General features: G+C 41.4%; 1 protein-coding gene across 3 annotated transcripts in view; it reads right to left on the bottom strand.

Annotated features, from left to right (window-relative positions):
- The window catches only part of EPS15 (epidermal growth factor receptor pathway substrate 15), a 110,297-nt gene that overhangs the window by 63,631 nt on the left and 33,888 nt on the right, over positions 1–12,778 (bottom strand). For all 3 annotated transcript variants that reach the window (XM_077823468.1, XM_077823469.1, XM_077823470.1), the window contains exons 7-10: positions 9,147–9,272; positions 7,708–7,767; positions 3,528–3,728; positions 2,588–2,733 (exon numbers count right to left, since the gene is read on the bottom strand). In XM_077823468.1, the coding sequence (XP_077679594.1) occupies positions 2,588–2,733; positions 3,528–3,728; positions 7,708–7,767; positions 9,147–9,272 (533 nt within the window). The remainder of the gene's footprint in view (positions 1–2,587; positions 2,734–3,527; positions 3,729–7,707; positions 7,768–9,146; positions 9,273–12,778) is intronic.

Genomic DNA, 12,778 nt, shown 5'->3' with positions numbered 1-12,778 from the left:
TGCAAATAGTGGTTCTCACTTTCAGGTGACGTTATAAATAAAAAATGAGCGGCATTATGTCCAGTAAATGTAAACAAACTTACTTCTCTTAGCGATTGGCTGAACAAGAAGTTGGACTGAGTGGACTTGTAGGCTCTGAAGTTTTACATTGTTTATTCTATAACTGCACTCAAACAAAAACAAAATCTATATTTCTAAGTTATACTTTCATGATAAAAAGATCAAACTACATAGTACTTGTATGAGGTGAATGAAAAATACTATTTGTTTATCATTTTTACAGTACAAGTATTCGTAATCAAATATAATATAAAGTGAGCACTGTACACTTTGGAGTCTGTTTTGTAATTGAAAGCGATATATTTGAAAATGTAGAAAAACATCCAAAATATTCAATGCATTTCAATAGGTTTTCTATTTTTTAACAGTGCGATTAAAACTGTGATTAATCAACAGCCATAATAAAGATCAAATGGTAATCAAAAGCAGGAAAACAAAAAATGCTGCCCTCCTTCTGCAAAGCGTAAGAATTGCCCAAGGATGGATAAATGGGAATGCTTTAAAGACAGCCATCATTAGGAAAGATAGATGTATCAGGGGATACCTGTTCTGCTTGTCCCTGATTCATTGAGATTAGAAATAGGATGGAGTGGATTGCAATGTTCCAATATGAAGCAGATGGAAAAGCCACAACCTGAATGAAATCATCCATGGGTTTCTGAGATGGAGAATAAGACAAAGCTGTTCCTAAAATCCTTGCACAGCTCCATCAGGCACCCCGCTACACAATATCCAATGATCTCATTTGATCAAAACTATATGTAACCCTTTCGCTCCCAAAATGAAAGATCCTAGAATTAATCAGGGGTCTAATTCCAGATAGGTCTGGGAGACCTGCAGATAGCTCAGGGGCAATAGAGGGCAGCTACAGACCCTGAACATGTTCTAGCTACCACTTGCAAAGAGATATTTGCTCCTGTTACACTTCATAGATAGCTTTAACTTGCCATATATGACATGAATTTCCTTCTATAGTGTCTGCCAGGAGTCAATATTGCAAGCTGACTTTTACAATTACTCTGAACAGTCTCAGTTTTCCATAAAGTCTCAATATCATTATCAATATTATTAAAATAGCTGGGAACTTTGGGATCAGACACTCAGACAATAGCCCCTCTTCCTGCATGAAAGAGATTTGAAACCCACTATTTTCCCCTTTCCTATCCAGAGAAAAGCCCCTAGGCCATGCGGGTTTTCTGTTGAGAGGGAACAGACCTGCAACATTGTCCACCTGTGTTAGCACTGATTGTGAAAGAATGCGGAGGCACTGAAATATGAACAGTCATCTGACACTCCTATGTATAAGTCACCTGTAAGTTTTCATGACCAAAGGAAGGGGCTAAGAATATGCCTGCCTGGACTTGGCTGCCTTTGATGGGCCTATGCAATGAAGAGGCCACTCTTCCGGTTCACTCTCTCTCCCAGGTAGAAACCCCTAGTCCCTAACCACCAGAGAAGTGACTGAAGTGAGATTTTTCCATCTGGCATGCTGCCCTTCTGGCTTCAGTCCCTTCACACAGATGGATTGCTTGCCCCGGGGCTAGCTCTTTACTAATCCTACCTGCCTCCTTTCTTGCCAGGAGAGGGGCTAAGGTGACCCACACCTGGCCTGAGCTGCATCTTGCCTAGCAGAGCTGGCCCTCCAATCCTGCTTGTTTCCCCAATTCTTCCCCAGGCAGGAAAGATGACCCCACCCAGCCTGGGCTGTGAGGAGAAAACTACCTTCTGACCAGAGAGCTGGTAAAGCCCCCCAGCTAGACACTATTTGCGGAGGAGGTTGAGTGATAAACATAGACCCTTCCTTTTGCCTCTGGCTTTTCTCAGTGCTCGCCTGTGCTCTCTCCATCCCTCCCTGAAGCCTACAGGAGTGCCAAAAGCTGCATACATCTCAGAAGGGGAAACACAGCTGAGGAGAAAATTTCCCCAAAACTCAAATGCAGCCTTGGGACATGGCTAGAAATCACAGACAGACGAATTATTGAACCAACTTGCTAGTCTAAAAATTTGAAATAAATTTTGGAATTGCCCTCAGAAAATCTCTGCAGCAGAGAAGTCTGGTTCAGCCTGCCTGTTGCTGTACAGGAATAGAAAACTGGAGAGAACTTTAGGAGGTGAGATATTCACAGCTGCCAGTGACAAGTCAGGTTTTGCCCCCAAGTTGCAAGCAGGCTAAAGTATCTATTGTAACAGCTCTGTGGACCATATCATGTAGAAGACAGGCTGGACATTTAACATGGATATTAAAAACACCCAGTATTATCACAATTATAATGGAACTGATTAAACCCAAACAGAGAGGCCAAAGGCCGAATGACCACATGAAGTGCACTAAGCCTCTCACCTCTAAGTATAGTCCCTTGAGGTCAAGGTAGAAGCAAATACACTGCTGATACTGTACCTGTCCCATAGTTAACCAGAGGACTTCGGGCTGCAGAGATATCAATGTGGCATCTTTCATAAACAGTATGTGTCGAGAGAAAAAGATGATGTTCTATTTTTTAAAAAGGTGATAGAGAAAAATTCTTACCAGATGTGTGCAAGTATGTTAGAAGGCAGTCCTGTCTTCAAGAATAACTCTCTGGCTTCCACACCAGAGATAAAACCATCCATGTCTTTATCAGTTTTCAGGAAAACCTCATCATATTTCATTTTGTCGGCAGGTGATACAACCCACTAAGAAAAAATACAGGTAAATCTCTTTGAAGACAAATGTATTTTTAATCTCAAGGAACAACATAATTCTAGTACTAAATCTCTTCAAATGACATCAGTCTTTCTAATAACCAACCGCAATGAGACAGCTTGGAAAGATCTACTCCCTGTTGCTTGGTTCTGTCATGGTCAGAACAGGTAAGACTTTTTGTCTCAATGGCTGCTTTTTTTGGACATACCCCAGGGCTCATTTATTTGAAGTACTGGTATATATTCCTGGCCTTGTCTCACTTCAGTTACTTACATCAGCTATCCAGTCCACTATCACTAACCCCCTCAGACCACACACACACCATTAATTTGTTGGTAAATTGCTTGCCTGATGATTACTGGATTTGTCTCTGTGCCAGATCAGACAGATGTTATCTGATTGTGTGCTTGGGCTACTATTTTGTTGGATTTTTTTTAAAACAGTTTTCTTAATGTTTTGACCTTTGCACAAGGCTCATATGCTTTAAAATAAGCATTTTTTGACTGAAATTTGAAAATGTATACTAAGTTTTTCCTGAAGCCAAATTTATATAGTAGAAGACTTCTAAAAAGCACTTCCAGTAAACATCTTCACAGATGGTTAAATCCATATTTGCCTTTCCCAATCACCAGTTACCCCAACTTTATAAACATATTGACAGAAACAAAACAAAAACAGCCAACAGATCAAGGTAGTCTGTATGACCTGACCCATCTGCATAACATTTCATTACAAGCAGTGACTAAAGAAAGCACTTTAACACAAGCCAATTTTAGGACTATACCTGTGTTAGTGGTGCTTTGGCAGGTAAAATGCCTACAGGAGACGAGGATCGATGAGCATCGTTAGCAAATGTTGAAGAGGGGATCAACTGCACTGCTCCTGGAATACTGACAGTTTTTCTCTTGGAAGGTGGCACCAAAGCTGAAGGCAAGGACATTGGCACTGGTTCCTTTTCCAAAGCACAGTACACCAAGAACATGGCCTGAACATGAAAACAAGATATGATGGTTACAGCATTAACCAGGGTTGTAAGATTTATCTTCATTTTAAGACATGACCTACAGTAGTTTTGAAGCCATCTAAAATTTAAGAATCTTTTCAAAAGAATGAAGCAGCCTATAACTCAGAGGTGACAGTTATCTAGCACATTCTGGATACATTTTATAATAAGATTTTCAAGGATAATATGGTCTTCCCCTCTTGGTTTTTGCCTTTTATATTCCTATCCTGTCTTGCCAATTTCAGGGGATGGTCATAGTCCCAGTGTCACCTCACTGTTAGAGCAGCAACTCAGCAGTTAATTCCCTTTCCTCTATTTTCTTCAGAAGCGATGAAAGGCAGCAACCACCTACTTAAACTCAGTACTTCACAAACTACTTCACAAACCAGGAGAAGGAGGATAGCCTTGAGGTTGAAGCATTGGATTGGGTGAAAGATCTGAAGATCTGGGTTCTGCTCCTGGCTCTGCCACAGGATCTGTGAGAGACCTTTGGACATGTCACTTAATCTCTCTGTGCCTTTGTTTCTGAAGTCTGAAATGGAGACAATCATATATCCCTACCTCACAGGGATAAATTCATTAACGTATGAAGCATTCATTCCACGGGAATGAGCACCATAGAAAAGCCTATGAATAAACAAGTATAACCGTCAGGTTCAATGTTTTCATTAGAAGTGTATTTAAACACAAGAGACCATCAAGGTAAATCTACATTAAAAAGACATGAAATGCTTTCTGAACATTAGCCAAAGAGGCAGGGCCCAGTTATGGTTTCTCCTGCCCCCTAACTGTATATGCATCCCATCCCAAGGGAGAGCAGCAGACATCGCCTTCCAAAATATGAAGCCCCAAGCAGCCCTCCTTATTCTAGAAGAGAAATATTTCATAAATCTTAATTAGGTAGTATCCTTTGACAGTCATTTTTCTCTCTCCCCAAACCCTCTAAAACTGAAGTCTATCTTTCTGTTCTCTCTGGCTTGCCACATTAAACATTAGCCTTTGAAGGCTCCTTTGAAGTTCACTGCCAAGTAAACAAATCCTGCACTGCAGGAGTTTAACACCTTTTAGATTAGTTTCCAAAAGTTGGGGGATGATTCAGCAATCACCACTTGTGGGTTTGCATATTAGGAAACAATTTCAGTAGTTAAATTCCAGGCCAAGAGCACACATTTTGACAATGGAACGGAGCCAAAAGAGGTTCCACATAGCCTATGCTCCAAGTTAAATCTCTGGAGCGGACACATGTGGGCCAATCAGTATCCCTCCCCCCCACAAATGGCCAGTGGGTGCCAGAGACTCTAATGGTGGGGGCACAGGGGGAGAGCTAGCTGACTTCCTCAGCGTCTCCCTCCCTTGCTGCTGGGGAGGTCTCCCTTCGCTGCCAGCCTCTTCAACATCCCCCACTTGTTGAGGCAGGTGGGTGGCATTTGTTCATATTCACTCGTTTCTTCCACAAAAAGAAAAGGAGTACTTGTGGCACCTTAGAGACTAAAATTTATTTGAGCATAAGCTTTCGTGAGCTACAGCTCACGAAAGCTTATGCTCAAATAAATTGGGGTTATACTTTAGGAAGGGGTTACTGTGGGGTTATACTTTAGGAAGGTTCAAATCTTAGAAAGGGTCACTTAAGATGTACTATTCCACAAAATTTTATAGACTATCCATTACGTTAATTAACATCCCATCGCTTGCCTAGTATGTTATATTCATTCCTCAGCTTCATGAATCAACTGTTTTAGCACTCAGCTAAATATGTGAAAATTACAGCACACACATATATAGAAGTTATAAGTATGGCAAAGATGAATACTCTACAGGTGAATTATTACAGTACACATGAAATTATGTCCACCACTACAATTAATTGGAGATTTAAAAAGCTGATTTTAGAAGAATTTGAAACAAGTGACAGCATAGGTGAAAAGTGACGGAGCAGTGACAAGTAAAATATTTTGTGGGTTCCTTCACCTGGGGGGAGGGATAGCTCAGTGGTTTGAGCATTGGCCTGCTAAACCCAGGGTTGTGAGTTCAATCCTTGAGGGGGCCATTTGGGGCAAAAATTGGGGATTGGTCCTGCTTTGAGCAGGGGGTTGGACTAGATGACCTCCTGAGGTCCCTTCCAACCCTGATATTCTATGATTATCTGCCAGAAGGATATTCCTATTTCTGTCCCCTTAAATCTGCCTAAATACCCATGTCTTCTTAAATCTGCGTAAATACCCATACCTCAAAATGTTGATGCTTGTCAATAGGATGAAGAAAGAACAGAGTTTTCCCTATTGGTATTTTTATACCATTTTGAAGTCACGGCTAAACTCCCAGTATCTGACTCTAACATGGAAGAGCTATTATTGAGTCAGTTTCTGGAAGACCAAATTAAAGACGAGCTTTTGGCATGCATACCTACTAGTTTCCTTTACACAGTTCTGAAAGTTTACCTCATTTTTCAAAAGGCTTACACAGACGAATGAGTTTTAAAATATTGTATTAATAAACACTTACGTTGGAACCTTTGTACTATTAATACTATTAATTTCTCTAACTGAAAAACAAATATTTCCTCCACCCTGATTACATGGTTCTTTCCTCTCCACTTGACTTAAGTGCTGAACACACACCCTTGACTAATTTATCATTAGAGCAAGAGTTCAACAGGTTTTATTTACTCTTCATCTTCAAATTAAAGAGAGAGTGAGCTTCTTTTTAATCTCATTTTTATCCATGTAAATTCAACTTTTCAGGTACTGAAGTGAAACTAAAAGCAGAACCAAAAGATTGACCCCAAAACAGGGGGAGATGACAAATGAGCAATAAGAAGAGTCAGTGTTTTACGCTCCTTCTTTTATATCAGTTTTTCCAGTTGCTGAATTTGGTCACTAAATATCAATGCAGAATATGTTTTTGAATTTAAGAATGGTGTTGTTGATTGCATATCCACCTTGAGAGCACTCATCCTCACCCCAAGTGCCAGTATTAGGATATTTGGCTGGACCTGTAAAACAATTTTTTAGTGTCTCTGTTCCTAAATGGAATCAATTCCTGTCCAGTATGTATAGAGCCAATACAAAAATATGGGGAGGTTAAAATAATTCTGTGTTTCCTATCACATTTCAAGATTGCTAGATCCTTCACCACTGGCCTCCCAAGGAAAAGCTTTCTTTTTATCCATTTGAGGTAGCAGCATTTAATATCATATGCTGTTAAAGCCTGGTCTAATGAAAAGAAGATAGGAATTCACGTAAGTGTTAGAGTTACATACAAGTCTTAAAAAGATAAATCTGATAAGGATTTCTTGCTGTGACAAGTATGTGTACCTACTGGTGAAAGTTACAATACATAAAAAATGCACCATATATAATGTTCTCTCTCCAAACAGAACTACAGAAATCCTAGACAAGAAAAAAACGACCTGGAATGAGACTCCAACACCTTCTACAAGAGAAGGAAGCATTTTATGTTCAAATGGTTTCTAACTGAAGAAGGGAAGCTTAGCTTAAACTCCAGCAGGGATGCAATGTCCTTTGAAAAGAACATTAAAAAAAGCCCTTTGAAATGGACCTACAACCTTGTATGCTCACCTGATAACTAGAAGCAACTGTCCCATGGTTTGTGGATTAAAAAAAATATATTTTTAATTAATGGGTACATATACTAGATTTATGAATATGACCAAACATCTCAAATGCTAATAAAACCTTTAGAAATTCACTCTCACAAGTGATTTCTATACAAAAAGAGGACACTGACTTAGCAAGTGGAGGAGGCAGAAGAGCAAAAATAGTACAAGCAATGGAAACTGATGGGAATTTAGACTGCCACTGTGGCACGAGCTAGGATAACGAAGAGAAATAGAGGAGAAGTGAATGAACAGATATGAAGTCTAAAAACCTAGCACTTCTAATGTTTGGTTTTTGTTATTAGGTTTGCAGAATTATGAAACTAAATGAAACTGTGTACTTACAACTGCAAATTCATCTCGATCCAACATTCCATCATGGTCAATGTCACTTAATTCCCAAACCTAAACAGAATCAAAATATATAGGTGATTGGCTCCCAAACCCCATACATGCAGTGTCAACCAGCAGAATCAAAGCTTCTATCTGGTTTCAGATTTTAAAAATACCCAACAACCCTCTCAAACAGGAGGGACCACAGGATACTGAAAGTTTCCCTCAGCACTAGTTTTCAGTCAGCAATGTGCACTTGGATAAAATTGTGCAAGAAAGCTATTTTCTGAAGGTGTAGAAAAAGGATAGGATTACATCACTCTCCCTCAAAGTAAATGTTAAAATATACATAATTAAGTGGCCCAATACATTAAAAGGTAGATTAATGTGGCAGTTTTACAGAATAACTGCAAAGATATCCTTTGAAACAAAATATACATTTATCAGTTTGTTTTACTCCTCAGTACGGTAACTACCTTTTTAGAAGCAGGGAAAAAACTACACACCACATGTAAAAATTATTTGAAGTGTTTTACATATATACTATTAAATAATCTTTAAATACAGAAACCTACCAGTGAAATATACCAATTAATTTTGTAAAGGGAAGTGTGGTCATTTTACAATACCTTAGTGGTAAGGCTGCGAGTCTGTCAAGGAGGTCACAGATTCCATAACTTTTCGTGACTTTTGCAGTGGCTGGTGCTGGCTCAGGGGCTGCCTGAGCTGGGCAGCCCCTGGGCCAGCAGCAGCAGTTTGGGTGTGTCGGAGGGGACTCAGAGCAGGTGGTTGGAGGTGTGGGGGGCACTTACCTCGGGGGGGGGGGGCGGGGGGGACTCCCTGGCTCCCACTGGTATGGCCCTTCAGCTCCTAGGCGGCGGAGGGGTCGGGCCTCCACTCTGCACACTTCTGGCACCCACAGGCCCTGCAACTGCAGCTCCCATTGGCTAAGGTTCCTGGCCATTGGAAGCTGTGGTAGCAAGCATTTGTAGTGGGAGCAACGCACTCGAGCCACCAGACCCTCCTCTGCTTAGGAACTGCAGGGACACGGAGCTGGGTAGGGAGCCCCAGCCAGCCCTCCCTGCACCACCACACGGGTCCCATTCCCAGGACGTGGTGGTCCTGGTCCGCCCCCTCCCACGAGCACCAGTGGGGTCCCAAGCCTCCTCCCCCGGCACCCACAACCTCCCCGGACCGCCCCCCGCCCAAGTTTTAGTCACAGGTATTTTCAGTAAAAGTCATGGGCCATGATTTTTTGTTTGCTACCCGTGACTTTTACTAAAAATACCCATGACTAAAATGTAGCCTTACTCATTAGTTACATTTTTATTACTAAAGATATTAAATCTGAATACCCAAACATTTCTCTAATTAGTACAGTTATCTTTATTATTTATGATTCACAAATCAAGTCAGTGGCCCGTTAATTTTAGTTGGAATGATATTCTTACTCTTCCTAGGACATCCACCGGCAGTTTGGAGTTTAGCAGTACAGGTTTCACCTTATCCCCCGACAAAAATCCATTCACAGGACTCAGACTGTCAAAGATAGCATCATATTTGGCCTTTTCTTCCACCTGAGAGAGTAGAAGATAAACAGGTTTATAATTCTGGTAATGGGAACACTGTTAGAACAAAGCACACATAACCCAAGAGAACCACAGTTATTGTATAGGTAAGTAACCATTTATTCAAGTGCTTGTGCATGTATTATCCCACTCTAGGTGAATCCCAACCAATGCTCCTCTGGTGGTGGGAACTCTGAGTCTACTTTAACAGAGACTGAAGGACTCTCCTTCCAAAATTAGCATCTGTTCCGGGTGCTTCAACAATTGCGTAATGTTGTGCAAATGTGTGTACAGTCTAGAGGTGCTGCTCTGCAAGCATCTCTGATTGGAACATTTCTCAAGAAAGCCTCAGAGGTAGCCTGGACACTGATAGAATGAGCAGTAATTTGTGGTGGTGTTTGTGAGGTCCTAACAAGTCCTAATATATTAGGAGATCAATACCATGAAAAATTTTGTACTGTTGCAGCCTGTCCTCTCATTTTTTCTGCATATGCTATAGCGAGTCTTGCAGAGGATCTAAAATTCCTTAGTTTTATTAATACAGAATGAAAGACCTCTACAGACATCTGAAGTGTGTAGTCTCTCTTCATCCCTTTGACTATGACATTTTAGAAAGAAACTTGGTAGATGTATCACCTGATTTAGAAGAAATTATACAACCTTTGATGGGAATTTCAGATGAGGTCTTAAGGAAACATTACAGAACATTGTGTTGGGGGGTCCCCCCCTCACCAAAGCTTGTAGCTCTCCTAGTGGATGTGACTACTACTTGATAAGCTATTTTAGCTAACAGAAAGAGCAGGAGGCTAAAAGGCTCAAAACATAAAACCTGAAAAGAAAAAAACAGGTGAAATGTCCCAAGGGTAAACTAGAGCTTTAATGGTGAATAAACCCTCACATCCTTTATAAAACTTCTCAACCATAGGGTTGAAAAACACAGACTGCCTTTGTAGAGGTGGGTGAATGGTAGCGATGGCTGCCAGGTGAACTTTTAACTCATAAAAATGCCCTATTCTTCTAAAATGTTCTGAATCTGCAGTGTGAATAGAGACAACTGATGGTGTACCCAGATGGGTATCTTTTTCCACTTAGCCAATCTGTCTAGTGGAATGCTTCCTGCTGCTGATTAACATATTTTTAATGGCTTGAGAACAGACTCTCTGAGAGTAGCCACTCTACATCTATGCCATGGGGTAGACAATGCACAGATTGGGGTGTGGAACCTGGCTGTAATGCTGTGATATATCCTGGGTAACATACAAGATAACTGGAAGTTGAACCAATAAGCTCCACAAATCTGAGGACCAGTATTGTCTCAGTCAAGCCAGGGCTAAGAGAATCATACTGGCATGTTCCTGCTTTAGCTTTCTGATAATCCTGGCAATCATTTGAAGCAGAGGATACATATATAGAAGCTCCAATTCCCAGGGGAACAGGAATGCATCTATCACAGAATTCAGGTTCTGACCAGCCCTGAAACAGAAGTAGCTGCATTTCTTGTTTCTGGTCACAAGTCTATGCCGGGAAACCCCTATTTTTGGAACTTTGACCACACTAACTCTCAATTTTCAGGTTTCAGAGTAACAGCCCTGTTAGTCTGTATTTGCAAAAAGAAAAGGAGTACTTGTGGCACCTTAAAGACTAACCAATTTATTTGAGCATAAGCTTTCGTGAGCTACAGCTCACTTCATCAGATGCATCACGAAAGCTTATGCTCAAATAAATTGGTTAGTCTCTAAGGTGCCACAAGTACTCCTTTTCTTTTCTCAAATTTTCAGGGACCATTCGTGATACATTCATGATTCTGCTGAGGCAATCTGCTAGAACATTCTTTACCCTGAGAAAGTATGAGGTTTGAGGGTGATGTCGTTTTCAATGCTCAAGTTCCAGAGCTGCACCACCTCCTGACACAAGAGATTTGACCTTGCTCCACCCTATTAGTTGAAGTAAAACACTGCAGTTGTACTGTCAATCATCTTTCAAAATATAGTGCTCATGATAGATAGCAGAAAGACTTGGCATGCATGAATTACAGCCCTTCAGTTCCAAGACATTTATACGGCTGATTCTGGAGACCTTGAGTCTGTACCCCATCTAGGTGTGCTCAGCCAGCAAATAGTGCATACGTCCATCACTAACTTTTCTGATAGAAATAGAGGGGAGGTGGGGTAGAGAGAGTAAAGTACCCCCTTGCAGATATATTCCAGACTCATGCACCAGCTTAATACTAGGACTTGAGCAGGTATGTGAATCAGCCTGTCCAGAGGATGCTTGCTTCGGTGATATGTGGACTTCAATCAGCTTTGCTTGCACTGCAAGCAAACTCTGGCATGCTAAGACACACGTGGAATGCCACGTGTCTAAGCAAGGTGAGGCAGGATCTCGTTCTCAGGTGAGCCTAGCCTAATGCACAGGGTTAAAATGGACCAGAACCATTCTTAAAGTAGACAGGCAGTTCTTGTTGTTGAGCCAAAAACAGCTCCAGTTAACTCAATTCTCTGAAGTGTTGATTGTCCATGTTTATTTTCAGACATAACCACATGAAGAGAGACTGGATCTGATGAATGCTGCCTGTGACTTCTTGCCCGGAGAGACCATGGATTACCAACCATCCAGATACAGGAATATCTGAATGCATATGTGTTAGGTAAAGCACTAAGACCACCACACACTTGGTAAAAACTCTGATCACTGATGACAGGCTGAATGGAAATACACCTCTACCCCGATATAACGTGACCCAATATAACACGAATTCTGATATAACGTGGTAAAGCAGTGCTGGGGGAGGTGGGGGAGGAGGGGAGGGCTGCGCGCTCCGGTGGATCAAAGCAAGTTCGATATAACATGGTTTCACCTATAACGCAGTACGATTTTTTGGCTGCTGAGGACAGTGTTATATCGGGGTAGGGGTGTACCATATATTGGTAGTTACAGTCCCCACTGAAAACTTTAGATATTTTCTGTGGCTTGGGTGGATAGCCATATGAAAATAGGCATCCCGCAGATGGAGAGCAGTGTACCAGTCATTCAGATAAAAAGAAGGAATAATGGAGGCAAGGGATACCATCCTGAACTCCATCTTTTTGATGAAGGTGTTCCGGTCTCTCAGAGTACGTCTTCACTGCATCTGGGAGCATATTTCCCAGCTCAGGTAGACAGACATGTGCTAGCTCCGCTTCAACTAGCATACTAGAAAGAGCCAGGTAACTGGGGGTAGCACATGCAGCAGCTTGGACTAGATGTCAGAGTAGAAACTCACCCAGACCCCCGGGTATGTACTTGAGCGGCCACATAGAGCTAACACATCTACCCACCCAAGCTGGGCAGCATGCTCCCAGATGCAGTATAGATGTACCCTTAGACCTAAGATGGCCCTCAGACTCCCCTTTTTTCTGGGGATGAGGAAACTACAAAATAAAAAAAACCTTTTTCTGTGCTGCAGATGGACCTCCTCTATAGCTCTTAGATCAAGAAGAGATTGTACCTCTTGAAGCAGTATAATTTTGTGAGGG

Source organism: Eretmochelys imbricata, chromosome 8 (genome assembly GCF_965152235.1).
Source record: "Eretmochelys imbricata isolate rEreImb1 chromosome 8, rEreImb1.hap1, whole genome shotgun sequence".
Lineage (NCBI taxonomy): Eukaryota > Metazoa > Chordata > Testudines > Cheloniidae > Eretmochelys > Eretmochelys imbricata.
Note: the sequence above shows the minus strand (reverse complement) of the source record. Positions and strands in the feature narration are given on the sequence as shown.